Consider the following 25000-nt stretch of genomic DNA (forward strand, 5'->3'; position numbering starts at 1 on the left):
AACAAAGCTGAGGTAGTTTACATCACCTCGCCTGAACATCCAAAGGAACTGCTACCTGGCCTAAAACACCGCTTTTTGGAAGAAAAGATGAGCGTTAACGTCCTTCAGATGTTAACTGACGCGGCCGCACAAGGTAGGACGCACTCTTTATTACAACCCGTGAATTTATTTCTTTTATTCAGTCACCAACGGAGGCTGTGAACATTCTAGGAAATATTTTTTATGTCGCACTTTAGGCTTTTCTTGAAACAACAAAATATTTCTGATCAGCATCTTCATCAAATCGGCGCTCCTTCCGCTGCGAACGTCTTTAAACGCCGCGGCGTTCGATCGACTAAGTGCAACTTGATGACAAATACAGAGAGATTAGGTTTTCTAGCAAATGTGGTCCAAAGATGACATAGCTGAACTCTGGTAAACTTAGAAAAATATGTAATCTTAAATTGTGACACGGGGATGGCGAGAAGAAATTGCGAGCTCTCCTATCCGGAGTCAGACCTATGATCTTTCGCTTACTAGTTCCGATACCTTATCATTGAGTTATCGGAGACTGGTGAAAGCAGGGCCATCAAACCAAGTCAGCTCAGAGGCAGAGCATCCTAGCTAGAAATTGGAAAGTCACAGGTTGGCTTCCTCTGATGAGCACTCGAATTTTTTCCCAAGTATCCTTGAATCTACAGCGGAGAGGCTAACTCTCATATTACATTTTCTTTCTTCAGTGACAGGAATTATGTGATATATAGCATAAACAGAGAATACTACTCGGTGGTGAAAAGATATAAATTTTATGTTTGAGTGCCAAAAACAATATTGAGGTATAGAATGTTTTCATTCGACGTCACGGCGGCCATGTTGGTGTACCTAAACAAAAGAATGGCGGCCATGATGGTGTGCCAAACTAATCCTCCGGAAATTGAACTCTATTTTTATGCAAATACTTTCTATTGTTTCAGTAATCAAATATGGCAGCTGGTCATGTGAGTGAAAACGCTCCATTGGACAGTAAATATGCATGGTAGAGATTGAAAAAATGATAAGTATTAATACAAACAAAAACGGCGGAAAAAGAAGGCAGGAATCGTAACGTCGTGTGCTCAATATGACAACTCGTAGTACAGACGAAAAATACGACACTCGGTTCCCGAATGTAGCGGTCGAATTGATTCTACGAGTCTTTTAGTTCCCGGTAGAACACTCCTGTCTGTATCATAACTGATACTATATCGTACATGCTGTGGGCTGTTTCTTCATAAATCTTTGTTTAAAAGCTTTAACATATACATATATATATTTTAGACCCATTTAATTCCATCGGTTGGACCATGAGTTCCTTTTTTTTTATCTCGTAGAGTGTACTCAGCTACGGCATCTCTCTAAAGGAGATGTAGCGTGTCTTATTCACCAAGCCTTGCCTCATGAATGGAAGAACGAAGAAACAATCTCATGGTACCCTGATGACGATAGCCATGACCATCCTTCGAAAGACTGGATAAATCTGTTGTGGAGGTACCTTGCAAAACACTTCCCTTCTGCAAAAGATCTTCAGCTCTTTAAAGACATACCTTTGATTCCATTAAGCTCGTCGCAGACACCAGTTACCTTGACAAGGCTCTGCTATCCGTCCTGCATTATTTTAAAAAATGTTATGAACGTTTCTGTCAATGCCACCATGGCGAAAGCGTTGCAAAAGTTGGGCTTGATCGTCCTTCCGAGTTGCCCAACTTTTTTAAGCCATCATCCTGCAATTTGGGAGTTTTTAAATCCACCGACCGTTGAAGGAGTCTTGAAGGCAATGGTGGCTTCCTCATCAAGGATGGCAGAAGAAGTGTTCTCAAAAATCGTGAAGACAAATTTATCTAGCAAAGAGAAGCAGCTCTTGCGAACATTCGTCGCCAAAGTGCGCCCTTGTGTCTTGACGAGAGAGCAATGCACTCTCCTGAAGTCTCTTCCCATTTTTGAGACCATCTTTCAGCAATTTGTGTCCATCAAAGACGGACTTCACGCCGCACCACTTAAACCTCTGCCGATTTCTTCTCTTCAGGACCTCATAGATATTTCCCAAGAGGATTCAAAATCTCTTGCCCTTCTCTTGAAAGTCAGGATCTTGAAGCCCACTGAGTTGCTACGTGAAACAATTTTCCCCGATATCAAAAAAGGAAATTACTCAAGTGAGAAAATTGACCAGCTGATTTGTTATGTGCAGGAAAATTTCGCTGATTTTATTAAAACAGACCCTTTGTTCAAGAGCAGTATGCAGGAGTTGCCTTTTGTGGAAAAAGAAAGACAGAGAGTGACGGCATCGGAAGTTTTTGATCCAAGAAACAAAGTTTTGCAAATAATATTCGTTCACGAGGATGTATTTCCAGTTGGAGAAATCTACCGCAACCCAGCCATTCTTCTTATGTTAGAAGATCTCGGGATGAAAAACGAGCAACATATTACTGCAAGAAATATTTTGCAAACTGCCAGAACAGTTTCTAAGGTGACGAGCCCTTCCATCGCCAGGCAAAAGTCAGAAGCCATTCTGTGTTATTTGCTTAGCAATCCTAAAACGCTACTGGAGCTTGTTGATGGACAGCAGCTGGGAACCTTCCTTAGCGAGATTTTCTGGGTCTCAAGATTAGAACAAAGGACCCATCAATTTCCTCCATCTCTTCGATGGTGGGCAGAAGATGGAGGAGGGCGAAAAAAGTATTTTTTCAAGCCAACTGAGCTCAAAAGCCACAGTCAGGCCAGTGTCGTTGGAACGGTGAAGCCTGTTGTAGAAGTTGACCCAACGAGTGAGATATCCAGATATTTTGGATGGCAAAACAAACCGGAAGTTGTCACAGTCATACAGCATTTGCGAAATGTGATAGCTTCCTATTCTAAAGATGAGAAGTCCTTTTACATATTTGTGGTAAACGAAATCTACTCATTCTTGAGTGGAAAAAGCACCGATGCTGTTGAAAGGGCATTAAACGGAGTGAAGCTAGTTGCCTGGATATGGAATGGGGATGGATTTTCCTCACCAGACAATATGCTCTTTTGTAAACCAACTATTGACCTCACACCCTACATACTTTTCCTTCCCTCAGAGATGAAGAGTCACGAAGGCTTCTTTCAACGTTTTGGAATGAAAAAGACAAGTGACCCAACTGTTTTGCTCCAGGTTCTGAGAATGATGAAAGAAAAATATGGTGATGGCAATATGAAACATAGTCCTGTCGACGTCAAACGTGATATTCAGCTCTCTGTAGATATCCTGAACGACGTAGCAAATGCAGAATTACCAGAAGAGGTTAAGGCAAATGTTCTTCTTCCTACGTATGGGAAAGACAACTCAAGTGTCCGCTTTGAACCAGTTGAACACTGCATGTATTGTGAACACGACGAATGGCTAGAGGTAGAGGGCAATGGTAATGAAGATAAGTGTCTGTTTGTGCATCCATTCATACCTAACAAGACTGCTCAACTTCTTGGTGTTCCATCCAAGACTCATCGATTGCTTAATCCTGATGAGCTGCCTATTGGAGAAGAATTTGGGCAAGAAGAGAAACTAACAACACGGCTCAATCGCCTGCTAGAGGACTACAAAGATGGGTTTGCGGTGATAAAGGAGCTTATTCAAAATGCAGACGATGCTGGTGCAACTGTTGTCAAATTCTTATACGACAAAAGAACCAACGATGATGCCTTGACTTGCCTTTTTTCTGAGGGTATGAGTGGCTGCCAGGGTCCTGCTTTGTGGGTGTACAACGATGCAAATTTTAAAGATGACGACTTTATAAACATAACAAAGCTCAATGAGGCAACGAAAGTTCAAGAGACGGAAAAAATTGGTAGGTTTGGACTGGGCTTCAATGCAGTGTACAATCTGACTGATGTGCCTATGTTCACTAGTAGAAACTACTTTGTGATATTTGATCCCCATACCACATACCTTGGTCATGCCATCAAGAATAAAAGGAAGCCCGGTATGAAGATCGACCTTAACAAAAACGTTAATAACCTACGCCGGTTCAGAAATCAGTTCAAACCATTTCATGGCATCTTTGGCTGTGATCTTAGCCTTGATACAGATAACAATTTATTTGATGGCACACTTTTCCGTTTCCCACTAAGGACGAGAGAGCAGGCGCTCAGGAGCGAAATCAAAGAGCTGTCTTACAACGATGAAGAAATGTGGAAACTATTGGAGATGTTCCACGCTAGAGCCAAATCGTTGCTTCTTTTCACACAAAATGTGTTCCGTTTGGAAGTGTACCGTATTTCTGGATTGTCGAATCAAGTTTCACAACCCGAGTTAATGTTTGAGGTTACTAAATCAATTTTGGATGGAGGAATAGTAAGAGAATTTTCTGTTCCTGTCACATTTCCTGGTAATGCAGTGGCACTAGATGCAGAACAAAAAAAGCTTCTCAAGAACTGTAATTTCCTTCAAGCATCGTCTAAGGTTACAAGAACCATTAGAGCTCATGGAGTTCACCCACCTCAGCTTCCTGAATCTTCGATTGTATTCAGTGTGGAATGTATACTCACAGACGCTGGTTTGGACTATTTTAACTTGGGTGACCAGTCGCGTAACCAGTGTGAAATTTGGCATGTGGTCTCTGCAATGGGTGATGGCAAGGCACTTCAGTTTTCAATGAATGACCCCAGCCTTGTACCCTCTGGTGGTGTAGCCGTTCAGTTAGAACCAAAGGAACCAGACGCTTTCATACCTCTGTCCGTCTCTCCGAATGGGGATGGTAAGAAACCAAGTGGCACCATATTCTGTTACCTTCCTCTACCAATCCAGAGTGGCCTGGCTGTGCACATAAATGGACCATTTGCAGTGACTTCCAACAGACGTTACTTGCCCGAAAAGCTTGAAGATGACAAGTCCTGCTATGGAGCGGAGTGGAATGATGCTCTCATGCAAGACTGTATTGTTGCGGCATTTTTTAAGCTCCTTGAAGATGTCAAGCAAAACATTCCCGACCATGGTTCATATGTGTATCATTCATTGTGGCCGAGGGTGTGCAATGTACACCAACATTGTTGGCCTTTTCTCATTTCGTTCTACAAACAGCTTGCTAGGGGAGGGCATGTTCTGTTCTCGAATGAACTGGAATGGGCAGACATCACTCGTGTTGTGTTCCTGCATCCCAGTCTCCGAATGAATCATCAAATAGGGGATGCTTCTTTCGCTGTGCTGAAGCATTTAGCAAAAGTGAACAACCTGGTAGTTGATTTGCCCACTGAGGTGTTTGAGTCATTTCTTGGTTGTCATCTGTGGGATGAAATAAAGGACAAGGCGTTTGACGAAATTCGCTTTTTCCGTGAAATTTTTTTCCCAAACATCTTGACAGTTCCTACAAATCTGAGGAATGAGTTGGTGCTTTACGCTCTGAAACTTGACAGGGATGATTTTCATGAGCTGATCAAGAGGCATGCTTGCATTCCAGTTTCGTCATGTGAAAGGGTGCTTAAATGCCCAACCCAATTAGTTAATCCCAGCGGCCAAGCCTCCTCTTTATATTGTCATGATGACGCCAGATTTCCTGGTGGAAAGGAAGATACGTTTCTAAGTCCCTTAATTCTAGGAAGACTTCAGAAACTGGGGATGAAGTCAAATGATCTTCCCTGGGATGACATTGCCGAAAGAGCAGAGAGCATTCAGAAGCTAAGTATAGCCAACCGGAAGGCGGCCATCAAGCGTGCAAAAGCGCTACTAGATTTTACAGAAAGGAAATTAAAGTTCAGTGAAAACGATCCACCGCATGCTGTTTTGGATCGTCTGCTAGGTGCGCCCTTCCTACCGATTTTGCAAAAACCCGAGTCGTTCCCTCTTACTTGGAATAGCGACGTGATGCATGGTGGTCGGAGGGCTCTGATCGCGCCAAAGGACGTTTATTTGAAAGAGAGGAAGTACCATGTGTGTTGCACCGAGCCTTTAGCGGATCTAGATGTGCCAAAGAGGGTCAGGAAATTATTTAAGCTGGAGCAGAAAGAAGTTTCACTGGAGCATGTTATGACGCAACTTAAGGAGGCTATTTCAATCAACATAGATAAACTCGATCCTTCTGGCCTCAACGAAGTAAGTCAAGTTTGTAGAAAGGCATATTCATATTTACAAGAAAACATGAACGAGCAAACAACTTCGACTGTCGAGCAATTTCTTCCTCAAAGAAAGATTGTCCTCATGGAGAAGGATAGACAGTTCGTCTCCGCGGATCATGTCGCTTTTGAAGTAAATACAGATTGCTCTCCATACCTCTTTAAACTTCCAGCGGATCTTGCAGATTGTTTTTCAAGCATCATGAAACGTTTTGGTGTAAGGGAGAAGTTTAAAGCCAAAGATTATATTTGTGGACTTGCCACGGTCAAGCAACAGTTTGAAGAGAAACAACTCGACAAGAATATCTTACAAGCGGCCGCAAATATGGCTAATGAGCTTGCTGCACTTGTAAATCCCAACGCTAACACATTAAAAGCATCCGACCAATGGGGACTAATTTACCTTCCAGATACTAAAAGAGTAATGCGTGATGTTACTGATTTGTGCTTGAAGGACTACCCGTGGATGCCTGACGATCCGAGCGAGCATTTTCTTCATGAAAAAATTCCTTGGACCAGTGGTGAAAAACTAGGCGTTAAAACACGAAGGGATGCAGCCTTGGAACATCATGATATTGGATTACCTTTCGGTCAAAAAGAGAAATTAACAAATCGATTGAAACGCATACTAACGGGTTACCCAGGTGAGAGCGAAATTTTGAAAGAGCTTGTGCAAAATGCCGATGATGCCCAAGCTAGTGAGATGTGTTTCATTAAAGATCCCAGACACCATCCTGAGAAGAGAGTATTTAAGGAAAGCTGGAAACCTTTACAAGGACCTGCACTTTGTGTTTATAACAACAAACCATTTACCAAAGTAGATATCGAAGGAATTTGTAACCTTGGCGAAGGCAGCAAAGGAAGCGATCCGAACAAAACTGGTCAATATGGTGTCGGCTTCAATGCTGTGTATCACTTGACTGACGTGCCGTCCTTTATATCTATGGGCAACGAAATTGGTGACGTGATGTGTGTTTTTGACCCACACTGTAAGTACATCCCTCATTCAAGTGAATCAAGACCTGGCAGAATGTTCCAAGACATTGAAAGCTTGAGGAAAATATTTCCAGATGTTTTCTCGTGCTACCTTGAAGATCATTTTCCACCTAAGAATGCAACCATGTTTAGGTTTCCGCTGAGGTCCGAGAAAATGGCTCAGGAATCCAAAATATCTCAAACTTCAGTCACCGTGGAAAAACTGGATAAAATGATGAATGATCTGAAGGAAGAGTTGTTTGATGTTCTGTTGTTTGTAAAAAATGTCAGAAAGATTGCTATTGCGGCCGTAGACGGCAGAGGAAACCTGGTCACAAACTATTCTGTTCGTGCAATAATGTCACGTACAGATGAACTGAAAAGAGAGGAACTTTCTTGCTACATTAAAGAGATCGGAAATAAAGTTAAGCAAAGGAAGATCCTTCCTACAGAGGTAGAGGTGAAAAAATGTACCTACACCTTGGAGCTCCTAGACAGTGACGCAAGGAAGGAGAAGTGGTTGCTTGTTCAACAAATTGGCTTTGAGAAGCCTACACCGAAGGAAATCACCGACGCCTTTCAAGAAAACAAGTTGGGGATGCTTCCCCTTGGTGGTGTGGCCTGCCTTTTGGAAAGCACTTCGGCACGAAAGCGGGCAAAGAAAGCCTATTGTTTCCTTCCACTTCCTTTAAGAACGAAGCTTCCCGTTCATGTCAATGGGCACTTCGCATTAGGCCACGAGACTAGACGAACCCTATGGAGAGAAGAGGGTCGTGGTTACCAAAGTGACTGGAACAACGCTTTGTTACGAGACGTTATTGCGTCCTGTTACCTTACCCTTTTGGACGAAGTGCGAGGATTAATTCAACTTCCAGTTAATCAGGACCCTGCTCATTCAACGAAAACTTGCAGTAAAAATGGCATATTCACAAAGTTAACATTCTACGAGGAGATTTTCCCAAAATATCCCTTTGAGGATGCTGAATGGAAGACTCTCACGGACGCCGTCTACCAGGAAATGGATCTGAAGAAAATGCGGGTTATACCTGTTGTGAGAAGCATACGCCCAAGCTTTTGTAGTATTCCTGATGAGTCGACACGAGAATCCACTGTTGAGATTCAGTGGTTTCCTCCGACCGGTTGTGGCAAGGACAAAACATATTTTAATGACCTCCATCTAAAAGGCTATTTTGCTCCATTGAATCCGAAACCAGTTGAGCCGATCGAGTATCGAAAACAAAGAGATGAGCCGACATTAAATCCGAAGGTTAAATTTGAAGAAATCCTTTTGAAAACTGGATTCAATCTTGTTGCCTTTTCCATTCAAATTTTTGAATCTTTCAAGGAGGCAGGATTAGAAGTGTGCTGCGTCTCTCCTTCAGTGGTGATGGAATTTTTTAAGTCATTCAGGGATGAGAAGCCTCTATGTAGAATTGGAAAGATTCCGTGCCATGTAACAAACACGAATTTCATCAATCTAGAAGGCGTGACTCTGGTATTGAGGTACTGCAAAGATGACGAACATTTTTTGGAAAAGCTTTCTGGCCTTCCCTTGCTTCTTACTCAGGAGCTTATCTTACAATCTTTTAACGAGAGACAACCTTTATGCCTGAGTCCGTATTATGACCTATTACCTTTATCAAAGTTCCTTTTTGTGCATGAGACAATGCGTAGCGATGTTTTCAGAGGTGTTGACATAAAAAAGGTCACTGTTTTCCGTCCTTTGGATGTTAAAGTGTTCGCCTCTCAATTGCATCGTACCTTGCCTCCTCAGTTTAATAGCGAGGATCAATTCGTGAAGTGGTGCCCTGATGACCAGGCTTCCTCCCTACCGAGTCGTCGCTGGATCTGCAGGGCGTGGACGTTTTTGGAGGACTTTGTCAGCCAAGCCTTAAAGAAAGAAGAGGGAAATCAGGAAGGTGAAATTCCATCCATTGTTCACCTACTGTCACATCTGTCACATTGGTGTCTTCTACCAGCCACTGAGACATCTTCCACCACACTTCGTGCAAAGCAAAAAGTGGTAGAGCACTTTTTGGTTCCTCTGAAAAAAGCGGAATCAGTTCTTGATTTTGAAGAATGTGGTGACAGCGAACAGAGGGTGGTACGTGCCCTCCGAAGTCTAGGCCTACCCGAACTTCACAGTTCCATGTTGACACATCATTGCAAGTTAGCCCAAAGTTTAGTAGCCTCCGTCAGGTCCCCGCACTCCCTCCTTGTTGCGCTTGACCATAAGCTTGAGGGATCCTCTTCCTCCCTTGAGGACAAGTTGGAGTTATCAGATGCTATGGTAGTGTTGGGTTACTTCAGCCGCAACACCGGGGTTCTTACAGAGACTGACAAGGAAATTTTGAGGAAGCTCCCATTTTATCCAAGAAAAAGCGGGGGAGTCGGAAGGCTTGAAGGAAAGAGAGTATTCGTTATACCCCGTGAATTTCCTGTCGTAGAGCTTTTAACAGTTGAGGCCAGTCTTGACTGTTGGTTTCTGGAGTCTGACCAACGTTTATCTGATCTATATCATTTCTTACAAGTGGCAACTTTGTCCTCTGCTGAAGTGTACATAAATTTTGTCCTAAAATGCCTCGATCATTTTAGTTTTGAAGGGATATTGGCCCATCTTCAGCACATTCGTGACAGAGTGTACCTGAGGGCAAGTGGAAACGAGAAGGAGAGACTGTTCAACTGTTTGAAAACAGTGAAATTCGTGCCAGTCGCCGATGGCTCACTGAAGACAGCGTCCAGTTTTTACGATCCTGAAAATGAGGTTTTCATGGCCATGCTTCCTGATGAGAGTTTTCCTCCAAAACCTTTCGACACTTCTAACTGGCTAATGTTTTTAAGGGAGATAGGTCTGGTTCAAGACGTTCCTGCAAGTGAATTTTTGGAATTCGCATATGAAGTAGAGCGGGAGGCTGACACTGCACTTACTGATAATACTCGCCGGAAATCTGAAGTGTTAGTTTATCACCTCATCTCTCGACCAAATGTAGTCTGCGAGGGATTGTTGCCTCTGGTCCGTGATATTGCCTTTATAGCAACACATCCTGTCAACGAACAACTACGAAAACTCTGTCCACCGTTCAATGACACAAAAAACGAATTCATTTCATTTAAGGGATCGATTGTCAGTGATCACGAAAAACTAGTGTGGACAGAAGCACATTTGCTTCCCAAATGGGCGGATCCCAGGTTCAATCAAAGCAGGCTTAGATGCCCTCATCGAGGCGATCTTGAAAATTACCTCAAAAATATTTTAGCAAGTCTTCAGGTTGTTACAAATCCCCCTGTTGATCTTGTTGTTAGTCACTGCCAAACCGTGTGTTACTACCTTGGAGGCAACGACTCAGAAAGAGAAATTATTCGGCGTAGCCGTTCTTCAACGATAACCGAAGTCATGGAGAACATTTACTCATTTTTGCAGGAAAATGCTCTGTCCGAAAGTAATGTCAAGCGTCATCTCGAGAAAACCTACTGTGTTTTAGTTGAAAGGGGGCAAAAGCTAATTTTGCCCAGACAAGCAGTTCTACAACTGTACGAGCAACTTGAGATCAAGCCTTTCCTCTACAGAGTTCCCCCATATTTTGGAAGGTTTCATCAGTTATTTGAATTTTTAGGTTGCTCCAAAAACGTATCTCTTATCCATTATGCCATGGTCTTGGAAATGCTCCAGAGGGATTGCCAATCGGGGAATTTGAATTCAGATGAGGTTAACAAATGTGCCACAGCAGTAAAGGGATTCTTCAATAGCATGCAGGAAGATACGAAGTATTTGTGCACACTTTCTAAATTGTATCTTCCTTCAATGCTAGCCAGAGGTGACCCCAAGAATTCGAATCTATCCACCATCCCTGTTTCCTTGCAAGAATCAACGAATCTTTTCTTTGACGATGCTCCTACTTTTGGCCATCGGATTCAAAGACTAGCTCAACCATTCGTTGTTGAACTCAGCCTGATGAACGTGTGGTGCAAGTCTTCTACAGACAATTACAAAGATCTGATGATGAAATTACCGCGACCTTTACGACCAAAAATGTTATCTGAAGTGATCAAAGAAAAACTTAGTCATCCTCAAGGAACAGTTATAGTATCGTCAGAGATGGTTAATACATTGAAACAGCAGCTGCGATTAGTTCAGTTTGGTCGTGGGATTGCTAGACTTATCAAAGACGCCAACTCTCAAGACAAAAGTTTTGACAAAGACGTAATCTCCGGCATTGAAGATAGTTTGAGAAAAATTCAGCTGCTTTCCGTTAAGAGTCTCAGTACCTCCCTTTTCAACAATGAAGTTTTGATCCCAGGAAGTCAAGCTAACGTACCGTTCTTCATAGAAACTCTGCAAGAGTCTGATGGACATGTATATAAGATATACATTCAAGCAACAGCTGAAGGACATGTCAAGAGGTCTTCAACAGCCTGGATAGCCAAGGTGATTATGGAAATGTATGGTAAGTATCTAGGAAAGAACGCGTTTATCGTTTCTGAGATGTTACGTTGTCCTGCTGCAGAAATTTGCTCAATGCTAGATGAAATGAATATCCTTAAAGATGACAGTTACATTGCAGAAGAGATGAGCATTTTGCCTGAGCCAGGAACCATAATTCCAATTGAGGTACATCATTTGCTTAAAACTGCTTTCGAAGAGTTGTTCCTGGCGAGATCGTAGGCTATCAGCAGCATGACCCAAGTCTGGAACTGATGGAAGGCACTGCGACATATATTTTCGCCCTCCTTATCGAAGAAGTTACAGATGAAGATGATCGACATTGGACACGGCAACAAACCTGTTGCAGCAAATGCATGTCGTTTGTTATTCTTAATCAGAATGCAACAGAAGCAACCAAAAGGTCCTCGATGAAGAAAAGAGAGGTCTTTTTCCAAGTTTTTGCACTATTAGATATCCTCAACCACGAGAAGCCAAACGTTGGCTCACACAAGAAAATTGCTCCGATCTGGCCGACACTACATTGAATGACTTAGGAGGAGAATTGGAGAATCTGGTGGGTGATTCTACCCGAATGCGTAATTCAGACAATGCCCTGTCCCAAGATTCCAAATAACGTTTACTCCTGGAGCATGGCAAACAAGGCCTGAGAGATAGCTGCAAGGATTGTGGCGCATGTAGAGGGAAGATGAGAGGTGAGGTTGTTGATTCACTTCTTTGAATCACTACAAATGAATCATTTCATCGATCCATCAGTAATGCATCCACAGGAGCTCGGTTAAGCAATTGATCGACCAAGTGACCGATAAATCAATAGACCACACTTCTGTATAGCCTCCAATGGACCTATCACACGCCCAAATGGAGTTTTGACTTATCGATGGTTTGTTTCAAAACGGCGATGCACATTTTAAATTGTTGATATGGCTGTTGGACAGGGAAAGGCATCAAACGTATTACACCTTCGGGTTTTTTTTTTTTTTTTGCTATCTGTAGACGCTGTTTAGAATTCAAGACCCATGAAATACACCAGGATGCGATGAAAAAGGGAATTTGCACTTTCCAGTGCAGTAATTATAGTCAATGAGATATTAACACTATCGTAAATTAAAAATGTTGTTTTCTTTAATGGGCCACACCCGAGATCAAGCACTCCTGAGAAGTCTGGGCCCAAAAATTTATTTGTGAACTAGTAGCTCGTTGTGCAATGATCAACCGAACAAATTAGGACATTAAATTAAACTGGAGCGTAGGAGACAAAGAATTTTGTTCCGTAATCCATTTCGTCTCAGTACTGTGTCAACGCTACTAATACAGAAGTAAATTGTGAGATGAAGCCTTCGTTAGGGGCTCTGTCGTCCATAGAGTCCATAGTATGTATTTCACTTTTTGACCAGGTTTTAAGCTTGCAAATGCGACTTTCATTTTTTACTTGTTACATAAGGCTTTCAAAATGGTAAAATTTGTCGTAGATACCCTACATCTGAAACTTGAAAATTTCTTTTCAAAAATGAGTCACCGCATTTAGGGTGACCGACACTGACAGTTTATATCATTATTGTTTTATCCCCATTCACTATATTTAATCACAAAGTTTAGCATATAGGCCATAGCATAAAATGGGTGAAATAATAAAAGATAGCTTGAGTGATTCAACCACAAATGAACTCTTTGCACGCCCCGATTTCATCGTTCATTGTTTTTTTACCGACCTTGAGAGCTGTTGTAGCAGCTGTATTTACTTTGTTTTAGCATTTTCTGTGGGGTGGAGTAATAGTAGGAAAAACATTGGTACCAGTTTATTCAGCCTCATGGTACCCGAGGCACAACTACAAGTGAACGATTATTTTGCAGAAATTACAGTAACCCGTTCGTAAATTGTGCCGAACGGCATAAATTACGACGCGCATGTCAGCATCCTTTGGCCTTTTGAAATTATTTGATAATCGGTTTAATACGAGGATCACACACAGTGAAAATATTATTAAAGAATCGTATAAAATGATTTCTAAAATTGATCTTAAGCAAGAATTCCAGTACCTCTTCTGTAGCCGAAAGTGTATTCTATCCTGGTAATTGATACACGATTGTAACTCTAACCCTAACCCTAGAAAAGGCCTTGTGAATGCATTTCAGGAAGACTAAACCACCCAACTTTTGATAAATGATACCCTTTTTATTGTTTATTTTAGTTATTTATATTTTTGGCATACAAACACCACGAGTAATACAGGTGACACTGGCTTCTCCATGAGGCCAATGCATGGGCCAGCCAGGGGTTGAACTGTGGGTTTATTAAACAAGGGGTTCAAACTGATTCCCTGACTCTCTCCGTTGAGTACATTTTGTGCAATCGGTTACAGTCCCTGCCTGGTTTTCTAAAATGGCGGCAACAGCACTATTCTGCTTAAAACAAAGCTATTCCCAGGTTTCAGTTTCCTACATGGATTTACAAATCCAAAGCATTAAATCCCTTCGAACTCCTGATCCCTTTAATATCTTCGTAGTTGCCACCTGTAAGTTTACAAACTCGTGAATAGCCCAGCCTGTATTGCATCTTTTATCAAACAATGTAGACTATTTTCTTCTATTCTCGGGCAAAACTCGTATCCATTTCCTGGTATTCCCCCACATGGAAACCGATAACATGTGCTAATCATAAAAATCACAATTTCCTCGATTGTGATTGGCTTAAAAAACCATAGGGAGCCCACACAAACAGTGTGTCTGTTTGTATGTTCGAAATATGAAATGTATGGGAAATATTGAAGAGCCTAATATAGTAAACTTACATCGAGAAATGACTATGTTAAAGCTCAAAATAACCTCAGTTGTTGTGTATTGTCATTTCTGCGGCTGAAAATGGTGAATTTGAGCGATTTGGTGGGTTTTCCGTTGACTGTTACTACACGTCCTTAGAAGGAGACAAGGGTGGAAAGCTCATTTTCGACCGCTCCAGCGTCAAGCCGATTTTCACCCAGAAATTAGAATCGCCCGTCTTTCAAATCGAACACCAGATAAACTGAAAGGTTGACGCTTCTTCTCGTGCCATTCAATCGAAGATCCATTCAAAATCCAAGCGCTAACCGCCAAATAATTTTCGAGAAATGCAGCTTTCGAAGCGACCAGCATCCGCGGCCGGGATTTCGTGTGCCAAGGAGCAACCGTCACGCTGTTTGCTCCACACTGATTGGATGTTGCTAAACAGTGCATCCAATCAGTGTGGAGCAAACAGCGTGACGGTTGCTCCTTGGCACACGAAATCCCGGCCGCGGATGCTGGTCGCTTCGAAAGCTGCATTTCTCGAAAATTATTTGGCGGTTAGCGCTTGGATTTTGAATGGATCTTCGATTGAATGGCACGAGAAGAAGCGTCAACCTTTCAGTTTATCTGGTGTTCGATTTGAAAGACGGGCGATTTTAATTTCTGGGTGAAAATCGGCTTGACGCTGGAGCGGTCGAAAATGAGCTTTCCACCCTTGTCTCCTTCTAAGGACGTGTAGTAACAGTCAACGGAAAACCCACCAAATCGCTCAAATTCACCATTTTCAGCCGCAGAAATGACAATACACAACAACTGAGGTTATTTTGAGCTTTAACATCGTCATTTCTCGATGTAAGTTCACTATATTAGGACTCTTCAATATTTCCCATACATTTCATATTTCGAACATACAGACAAACACACTGTTTGTGTGGGCTCCCTATGAAAAAACTCCAATTTTCCACTAATTCCATTGCCAAGTTGTTATCGAACATTTTAATAAGCCAATCAAGTTCAAAGTTGTAGTTTAAATCAACCAATCACATTCAAAGTTGTAGTTTAAATCAACCAATCACAACCTTGGTGTAAATCACCGTAGAAACAGTGCACAGTCTCCTAAATTGGGGCTTTTTTCAGTCTTAGTTTCTTTCAGAGCGACAATAAACAATTTAAGCTCCTTATTTTTCGTCTTTTAATGCAAATTTTCCCTTTCTTTCATAACTTGGCTCTTCTTTTCTCGGAAATTGTAAATTTTTATGATTTTAATCACAAATTTTAATCATTTTAATCATACCAATTAAAACTGGTAAGAGGACGCCGTATCGTCCAATTCGGTCTGTAATCATACTCGTGATAAACAAATCGGACTCCCGCGATTTTGTTATCACTCGTATGACTACAGACTGAATTGGACTCCACTCAGTCTTATTTCCATTACATAATATTCCTTTTATGTTTTCATTCCTGTCAAGATTGCGTGACCCTGACATATTGCGCGTGAGAAAAGCCACAAGGACGCCTGTCACGTAACTTAGTCAGGGTTAACTCTAATCCTTAGCTCACGTAAACAAACTATAAAGTGCTACTATGACCACAAAAACTATTTTTATTTTTCTTTGGATTTCAAAACTATGTTAATTAAACAGTAACTGATCGAAGTTTTAAGCCTTGATTTCAAAAAAAGACACCTGTTTATTTTACCTGGAGTTTTCCTGTTTAATGGTCCGCCATTACTAACTTTAAGATGTTGAGAGAGTTGGATCGAGGAGAAAAAGACGTCAAAGACTCAGTAGTTTAAGAATGCAAATGCCTGTGTACGCGGCTGAATTAATATAATGCAGCACGTAGTTTCGGGCATTCAGACTTTGAAATTCGTGTTTTGCATATATAATAAGCTGCGTTTACAGGCGGAAATTTTAAGCTAGTGAGTAAATGACTTCACTTTTCCCTAGATCCCCGTTGCTTCACCTAAACTCTAGAACGAGCTGCCATTAGATCTGAGAGGTCTAGATACAATTAATTTATTCAAGAAACATTTAAAGACTGATCTTTTTAAAAAAGCATATAATGTTTAACTTTTTGATAATTTATAGGATTTATTGTGATATTTTTATAAGACTGTAAATAGGTTTTTAATTTATTCATATTTTATTACTAGTGGGATCTTTTTAATTTTTTTAATGTTATGAATTGTAAAGCGCTTTGGTCAATTAGTGGAGTTAGCGCTATATATATTATGTTAAATAAATTAAAAATAAATTAAATTAAACTAAATTAAAATTAAATTAACTCTGAGATCCAATCGGTCAGTTTGGAATGTGAGTAATGGCGGACCGTGAAATCCAAAACTTATACTCAAAGTAAATAGCCTTTGGATAAAAATCAATCCTTAAAATTTTGACAGTCAAGTGTTGACCAATCATACTTTCTAAAATCTGAAGAACAAAAAAAAAAAGTGATGTTTTGACCATGGTAGCACTTTAAACCACGAGCCCATTAGTAGGAGCCTCCATCTGCAGTAGATATTTGAGTCAACCTTTGCCCGTATCTTTCTATTTTTAGAACGAACCCTTGAGCAGGAGACTCGCATTTACATAAATTTACATCAATTTGCACGATTACTGCTTTACTTGTCTTCGTTAGACTATGACTTTACTCTGATTGGCCTTTTAAAACAGTGTGTGCAAGACCGAGGAGCCCGTGGCGTTCTAAAAATAGAAAGATACGCGCAAAGGTTGACTCATAAGGGCGTGTATGAGAGAGGCAATTTCCTACTCATGGGCTCCTGTTTAAACTTATTCAATCTATTTCGCTTCATAGAGTGTTTTCGCTCATGTGACCAGCATACTAAAACAAAAGGAAGAATTTTGATAAAAATTGGAGTTCAATTCCGAAAAGAACATCTGCTTTCATTCTTCCAACTCTCTTCTATCCGGATCCTAACTTCTCAGATTGAAAAGAGAGATAATGTTCTTTGTCTTGAAAAGAAAGTTGTGCGAGATATTTTCAGAGCCCTTCTAGCACTCAAAAATATATGTCAAGTTCAGTCAAATGTGAAAACAAAATTGCGCTATAATTTTAGCCCAACCGAAACTTTAATTTGACCTTTCATTTCCGGAAAGTTCATGATCAAATAAAAATAATTACTCTGTTTTAAGCCTAAACAATCCTTTTTTCCTCGCGGTCGTCGTGGACGCAGACTCAAGAGTCCCGGGACGAGGAGAAGCGACAGCCGAAACATGTTTTTTCACGAGGGCTATGTGTTTGTTTCTTCAAACTTAACTGTTGAGAGCGAGACAGTTGTGGAACTTGTGACTGTCATAATCTCCTTGGGTTTATTAAACACGATGGCACAATCTAGTAGAGAGAAAAATCAAAACACGAAATCATAATTTCACAGAACTCATTGGATCAGATTATTTAACTACCAACTAGCTGGTGCCAATGGCAGAGTTCGTCATCATCATCATCACCATCATATCTTTTTGTACACTCAGAGTTGAGAGTAGCTTGGTGTAGCTACTATCTCCGAGGATCTAAATTCCCAACCATGATATACCACAGAGGACAGACCACAACAACACCACTATACTGATTCATTACAAATAATGGGCAGGTTTTTTTAATCAATAGTTACAGAAGACTTCCTAACAGCTTGCGGATTCAAAGCCCGGACGGATCAACAAAAACAATGCAAAAGTTTAAGTTTCTGATCTCTTCGGACAAGGACGATACACCGTAAGCTTCGTTGTAAAATACGGTTCCTTCTAAATTTAGCCGTGCAATGTTGAAGAACATTGGGAGGTAAGCCACTTACCGTGCCCGGAAGGAATGGTCAACCTATTAAACGCGAGATGGGTGCTTGTGCGAGATGGATTAAGTACATAAGTGAGGCGTCCATACACGGCCCCCATTTTTTTTTCCCTGTTCTTTTGCATTTAATCGTAGGCCATTAAATGTTATGATTTAAAGTTACAAAGGTCAGAGAAGACGCGAGCCTACGACCGTGTGATTCTGTCTCGCGCTGCTCTACCACTGAGCTATTTGACCAAAGTGGGAGTTGTTTTATAGCAAGGCCGAGATATTTCTCGCAAGAGGCGAACGATCAAGGACATGGCGATTCACCAAAACCTTCGCGTCACTTCCTGGCGTTTTACTCGACGCAATAATCCGAGCCCGTAACTGGTGATATTAAAGGTGTAATGTAAAGTCAGAGTCACAGGAAGGTGCGAACCTAGGCCTCGTCCCCACAAATGCGTTTTCCAGTTGTATTAGAAAGCTGCGGGTCATCTCAGGGAGGAGGATGGGCACCCCCAGCACCCTCCTCCTAGATCCGCCCCTGGTTGTTTTAAACAGAAAACTAGAAAGTGAACTGAACAGATTTCTCCTTGTAGAAACGTAAAGTGGTTGACATAAATCCCAACAAATCCGATGACACTGCCATATATGTCAACAATCTTAAACCTCTTTCGGAAAAAGTGCAGAAATTGCACGAAGAATTTGGGTGGGCCACTGCGTTGGGAAATGAGTGCGGTGGTGAGTTCCAAGAGTATTACTATAAGATTCGAAAAAAATCAACGCTTTCTCGATGTTTTCCTTGCTTCTACAGAATAACAAACGTTATTTTCTCCTGGGACATATGAAATACATTTGATTGACAGGCTATCTCCTCTTGACCAATCCGAATTTCCCGTCCTCTGGTGGACGGACTATTCAAAATACCGAAGAATAGACCTTATTCACGATGGCCGCCATGTTGAATTTGCTATTATCATGCAAATTAGCTACAAACTTCAGACGGGGCAGACAACACAGGTTCGAGAGGTTATAACGAACATCTAAGCCACACAGATGATTTGTTTCACGTTCATTGAATGTTTATCACCTAAGTAGCAAATAGGATGATTACACAAGTTACTTCGATGTATTTTTAGTGAAAAATGAGCAGATAACGAAGCAGAAAGTCAAAATGTCAAAGGCAATCAAAGATATAAAATTATTATTAAAGGTACTTAATTCTAAATTATAAAGCTTACTTTTAGCAATGTTATCTCAATATTTCGACGAGCCGATTTTCTGCAATTTGCCTTTTTTCCAATGTTTGCCCCTAGCATGACACGTGGCTAATTTGCATGACAATTTGAAAACCAACATGGCGGCTATCGTGAATAAGGCCTATTGCAGCAGGCGGGATTTCAAAATTACTAGTCCCCATGCCAGTCGTGACATGTGGTAGCAGATGAAAAGAAAAAAAGTAAAAGTTGCATTCTTGGACAGGATTTGAACCCGGAGCACCCACTTCGAAGGAACTGTTTTTATTCACTTAACCACTAAAGATCAGCTGGCTGACAGTTGCACCAATTATTTACAAACACTAATTAGTATACATAAAATCATTGCTGAATAGTGGTTGAGTCAAGTGCTTGATTTTAAAATGGTTATCTTTCCCCTCAGTTTTGATAACCGATATTTTCTCGTGTTTAAACTTGTTTCCTAGTGCGTGATTATACACGTTTACAGCGGCATTCAGAAGAAAAAAAATATTGACATATTTAACAAAATAATATTTTGGCAGTTAGCCATATGTTACTCTAGTGGTTAAGTGAAGAGGTTAATAAGCGAATGTTCCCAGGTTCGAGTCCTGCAAGTTCAGGCATTTGGGTTCATTTCCCATAATCCCTAAGCGTCCTAAATTGACGATAATAGTCAATTTAGAGAAAATTACGTATTGTCGATAATCGTCATTTTAAATGGAAATGAATGGCGTATTTTCATGCAAATCAAACTCATTATCATTTGAATGGTTTAGCACCAAGACTCGTTTTGAACTAGAAGCAAACAGCGACTCAAAAATGGCCTATTTCCTATGGAGCGCTTTCATTCACGTGACCAGCAGCCATACTAGAAACTGAAACAAAAGAAAGTATTTGCATAAAAATAGAGTTCAAATCCCAGAGGATTAGTTTGGTACACCCTTCCATTCCACAATTCCACCATTGGCCGCCATTCCTTTGTTTTGGAATGCCAACATGGCCGCCGTGACTTCATGTGAAAATTCTTTATAATAAGGTATATAATTTGCGCTGGGTCCGAGGCTCATTGAAGCCTGCTTTTTCTCTCCGGAGGTTTCTCTTGAACTGCGTTAATGGATCTTTCTAAGATAAAAAAGTGAGATTGCAACAAACCTTTAAGTAGTCGATCAAGTTTATCGGGAATGAACTTTAAGACAGCCTTATAGCCCTCTCTGAAATCCACCAGGAAAACAGCAAAGAAAACTGGGTCGAGACATGGTGGTAGAAACGATGCAGCTATGACATATTGGGAGAACTCGGTCGTGATAAGATAGCCTGACATGATAAAGCCGATCGCAACCTACAGAAAGAAGGAAAGATAAATTACGCAATTTACGCCCTTTGATGTACCGCGAGGCCAAAACGCTACTCACGTGGAGAGGACTTACTGTGTTAGGAAGAATACAAATTGGTAAATCCTTTATCATACCAAAAGTCTTAATTAAAGCAGCGGTGATTGCAGTGACAGATGATTTCATTAAAGAAATCAACAGATTGATCTATAGGTTTACTTGGAAAGGGAACGATAAGAGGGATCGAATATGCTGCTCTCACTCAGCAATGATTTTGAGAACGCTAACTTAAAATCAAAGAGACGATCTTACTTTATCAAGGTAGGTATTGTAACTCACTCAAAAGCAAAGATATATGTCGTTCTACGATCTCTAATGTAGTCTATATACAGTCGAATTTGGTTTTTTCAGATTTTTCTACCGGCCTTATTTGAAAAGTCGCTATGTCCTTACTACTGCTTCTGTGACATGATACTTGCTTTACTATGCAACTTAGTACGAAGAAAAGGATCAACCCCGCCATAAATTTCATTGAAAACTGACATAACGACCAGACTGTATTATCTGAATAAAGGAGAATTATTTCAGTATTGAACTCATACTTGCATACACCTTATTCCAAAATGGCCACCATTTGAGTTCTCTTTTGCTTACTTGCAGATTAGTTTGTTGGGCCCATTTGTTCCCGTAAAGGACTCTAAGGACTAAGAAAAATTTGAATATTCTCTAAGGACTTTGGAAATATTTTTACCACGCGCTACAGAGGGCCGCAGCCGCTCATGGGATAGGTTGGGACCATCGTTTTAGGTATGTCAGTAACCTTCTTTCAATATATAAACGGCCTAAAATACACGTGGTTACCGTACTTCTCAACCTCATTTTGATTTTTAGCGGTCTAGTAACATTCCAATGGGCAAGCCGTAGTTTCCAGGAGTACATAGGAGTACGCGCGCGTATTTTGAATACTTCTGAAAGGCCGGCCTTATGTTGTTTTAACAAATATGTTATTACAGTGTTATTTATCCTGGAGATTGAAAAGCGTCCTCGGTTTATCTTACTTCTGTTACTTCTGTATGTTGATTAACATACTGCAGCTTGCTGAAGCATCCTAAATTAACAGTTTCATTTTGAAGCTTTAGCCACAATAAGATCCTAACTCGCCAAGCTGGCGTCTAAACTGCGACAAGTTATTTGAGAAATTGTTTTAATTGATGCCCTGAAGCAACATTTTGCTTTTCGAGTTGAGACGGCTTGAGATAACGGGTTAAGATTACAAAGCCTTTCGCTAAATTAGAAATGTTAACGTAATATATAAAATATTTGCAAGATTGGGAAAGGTTATAATTACTGCACATCGTTTCGACGATTGTTAACTAGTCTATATTTAAAAAAAGTTACTTGGTATAGAGCGATTGTTCATCGTTCTTTTTCGTGACAATGGACTTTTGAAGATTGACTAATCCGCAACTATTAATGCTTTTTAGATTGTCAGCCTTGAATTGCAAAAATGTGGCAATCTCCATATTAAAAGATTAGCCTGATTGACCATTGGGAGCTCGAATACCTATTGCCGTTTGGTTTTTAGATAACTGGAAAGCTTGGCTATGAATTACCGTTACTGTTTTACTGAATGTTCTTCTTTTTCTTCTTCTTCTTAACATATTGGATAACAAAAAAAGCAAAGGAGGGAAGGAGGTGTAAGAAGCGTGCCATCCACATTTTTTAATACTGCCAATATTGAGGTGTATCACCCAAACTAGGGACAAAATCCTGTTTTTACTTTTGACGCTGTAGTGAATGAAGCAATCTTAAATCCAGTAATTTTTATGGATTATTCGCAACAACGCTTAGATCAACTCACCATGACCGGAATCCACGTCAAATGAAAGCTTAGTCCCAACACGCAAATCATTTTGGTGAACTCTCTTTCTGCTCCAATTCTTCGGTTATAAATTGCGATTCTTCGGGACGAGAAGAACGGGGCCGAGGCACCGACGACTGAATAAGTCGGACAACTAATGCAGCTCGGTACACTGTGCACAATCTGTAACAGAAAACACGCTGAACTACTCATGAGGACAGCAAATAAAAATGTGTATTCTTTGTTCTTCTGCGGATAGCTTATTCGATCTATGGAGCATAGTATCTCGGTTGTTGTTCCGTTCGATAATGTGTTGTCCCTTATGTGGGACGAAACACCTTCCGGGCCGAGGCCAATGTAAGGTAAAGATGCGATCGCAAAAGCAACAATGTCAATCCCAACCACTAAATTTGCGATCACCATAAGCGAATTCCTCTTCTCTCGATACCTGTGTGCATATCTGGAACACGCAAACGAAGATGATAGTCTTTCCCCTATGCTTCGATAGATTCCTCTCGCTTTCATAGCGAGATAAGCGGTGTAATTCAAGGTCGTAATGACAAATAACGAAGCGAGCTTAAACCACACAAACATGAGGTAAAACATCTCGCAGATCGTCGGCCTTTTAACAAAATTTGTCCTCTTTCCGCCGGTGCAAGCATCGTACATCGACAAGTAGATAGGCAGCGGGACTGAGACTGTGAGAATGTCCAACAAAACAAGCGAAATTAGCAAAATATCTCTGCTACTTTGATGACATTGGCGACGAATCTTCGTGTAACACACAATCCATGAAAGTATGTTTAGAGATAATCCTGTTATACCGACGACAACCAGATATAAGTTCATAGAACTTGAAAATGTACAATGCGATGACTCCATGTTGTGTGGGTTATTCTGCCTTCGTCTTCAAGTTGGCACTGTTTTGTGACATGCCCATACCATCTGTCAAACGTTGTGGTTGTGACGAAGACATAATGATCATGTCTTTAGTGACAAAACAAAGTGTCGAATATCGATCATGACAATGAGCTAAACTAAGATACTATTAAATTTAAATTTACATTCACAAATAAATAAAGACGGTAAGAAACATAGCTATCACTTTTCTGCAGTTACGTACGCTGCGTTCGATATCTTTTTTGTGTTTTTTCGTTTGATTGTTTAATTCACAGGAAAGGCCTAGGTAAAGTTTACACCATCTTATTTGGATGTTGGAAGTCTTTCCGAATGAAAATCGTTACATAATAACGTTGCATCTGATTTGTTGGTTATCGAAAATAGTCTCAAACTGAATTTTCGGTTGCAACTGTATGTAGCCTTCTTCAGAGTAAAATATTCAGTTTAAGACTATTTTTTTCTATATATAACCAAATTTGTTAAATCAGACTAAGATACAACTTTAATAAAAAACACATTATATTATCATGATGACTGCTCGCCTTTCAAACATTTACAAGAAAATCGTTACTCTCAGAGGTTACACCGAGATTATACAATCTAAAAAAAATGGATTTTAGGCGATGAAAGTTGCAATGCGCATTTGATCAGAGTACTATTCACTAAACGCCTTTTAGATAGTTTAGCTCTTAAGACAAGCAGTTTTTAGTATATGAACCTTGCTTAAAGTAAATCAAAAATAGATGAGTAAAATCAATCAATCAATCAAAAAATAAACGACAAATGAATACATAAATAAATAAATAAATAAATGATGAGTAAATAAATACATAGGGAAATAAGTCAATAAATAAATAAATAACTAAAGAACAATAAATAGGAAATAAATAAATTCATTCCACTAGCCACATAATTTTGACAGCCAGTAAAGCCTCGTTTACACGAGCAAGCTTTCCTTGACAAGTTTCCTTGGCAATTATCATTGTTGGTGGAAATGATCAACAAGTTGAAAAGGAATAATTTCTCCATGATGAACAAGTTTAGCCTGTTCTTATCATCCTTGCCACATTTTCCTCCTTTGACCTCAGTTTACAGAAACAAATTTCATCCTTGACATTTTTTCCTTGACAAGGAAAAGCATGCAAGCTTTTCCTTTCCATGGAAAAATTGTCAATTTTACCCCATTTACACGAGCAATTTTCCCATGAGAAAAACATGTCAAGGAAAACTTGCCCCGTAAGTGTTAGGCCGTCAGCGGTCGCAATCTGCGAACCTGTGCGTTGACATACATACTCTTTGACGTTTGTATAATCGAGGGAGAACCTTTCTCAATGGGTGGTTTTCACGTTACGTCATCGCCGCCATGTTGGTGGACGAAAAACAGTACATCACTAGCTCCTTCCTCGTCCACCAGCATTTGTACATTGCAGCATTGTTATCTGTGTCTCTAGAAATTGGTTGCAAACCACGCCGTTTAGGTCACGTTCGGTGAATCAATACTTTTGTTCAGAAACAAATTTCTAATTTCTAAAGGAACTGTGGTGTTGCGTCAGTGGGAGAGTGGAACATAAAAGTTGAATTGCCACCGTGAAAGATTTGGAAAGTTGACGTTTGG

General features: G+C 40.5%; 2 protein-coding genes across 2 annotated transcripts in view; one reads left to right on the forward strand and one right to left on the reverse strand.

Annotated features, from left to right (window-relative positions):
* LOC138019111 (sacsin-like) overlaps positions 1 to 15073 on the forward strand; it is a 44680-nt gene extending 29607 nt beyond the window's left edge. Inside the window, 3 exon segments of the mRNA XM_068865813.1 lie at positions 1 to 133; positions 1350 to 11699; positions 11702 to 15073. The exon segment at positions 1 to 133 is cut by the window's left edge and continues 439 nt beyond it. Of these exon segments, the coding sequence (XP_068721914.1) occupies positions 1 to 133; positions 1350 to 11699; positions 11702 to 12024 (10806 nt within the window). The 3' untranslated portion in view covers positions 12025 to 15073.
* Positions 15074 to 15150: 77 nt separating this feature from the next.
* Positions 15151 to 23433, reverse strand: LOC138052036 (uncharacterized). Its single transcript, XM_068898394.1, has 3 exons — positions 22486 to 23433; positions 20446 to 20632; positions 15151 to 17617 (listed from the first exon to the last, which is right to left on the reverse strand). The coding sequence occupies exons 1-3, from the start codon at positions 23365 to 23367 to the stop codon at positions 17517 to 17519; spliced, it is 1170 nt and encodes a 389-aa protein (XP_068754495.1). The 5' UTR covers positions 23368 to 23433; the 3' UTR covers positions 15151 to 17516.
* Positions 23434 to 25000: the final 1567 nt, after the last annotated feature.

This window comes from Montipora capricornis, chromosome 1, assembly GCF_036669925.1.
Source record: "Montipora capricornis isolate CH-2021 chromosome 1, ASM3666992v2, whole genome shotgun sequence".
Lineage (NCBI taxonomy): Eukaryota > Metazoa > Cnidaria > Anthozoa > Scleractinia > Acroporidae > Montipora > Montipora capricornis.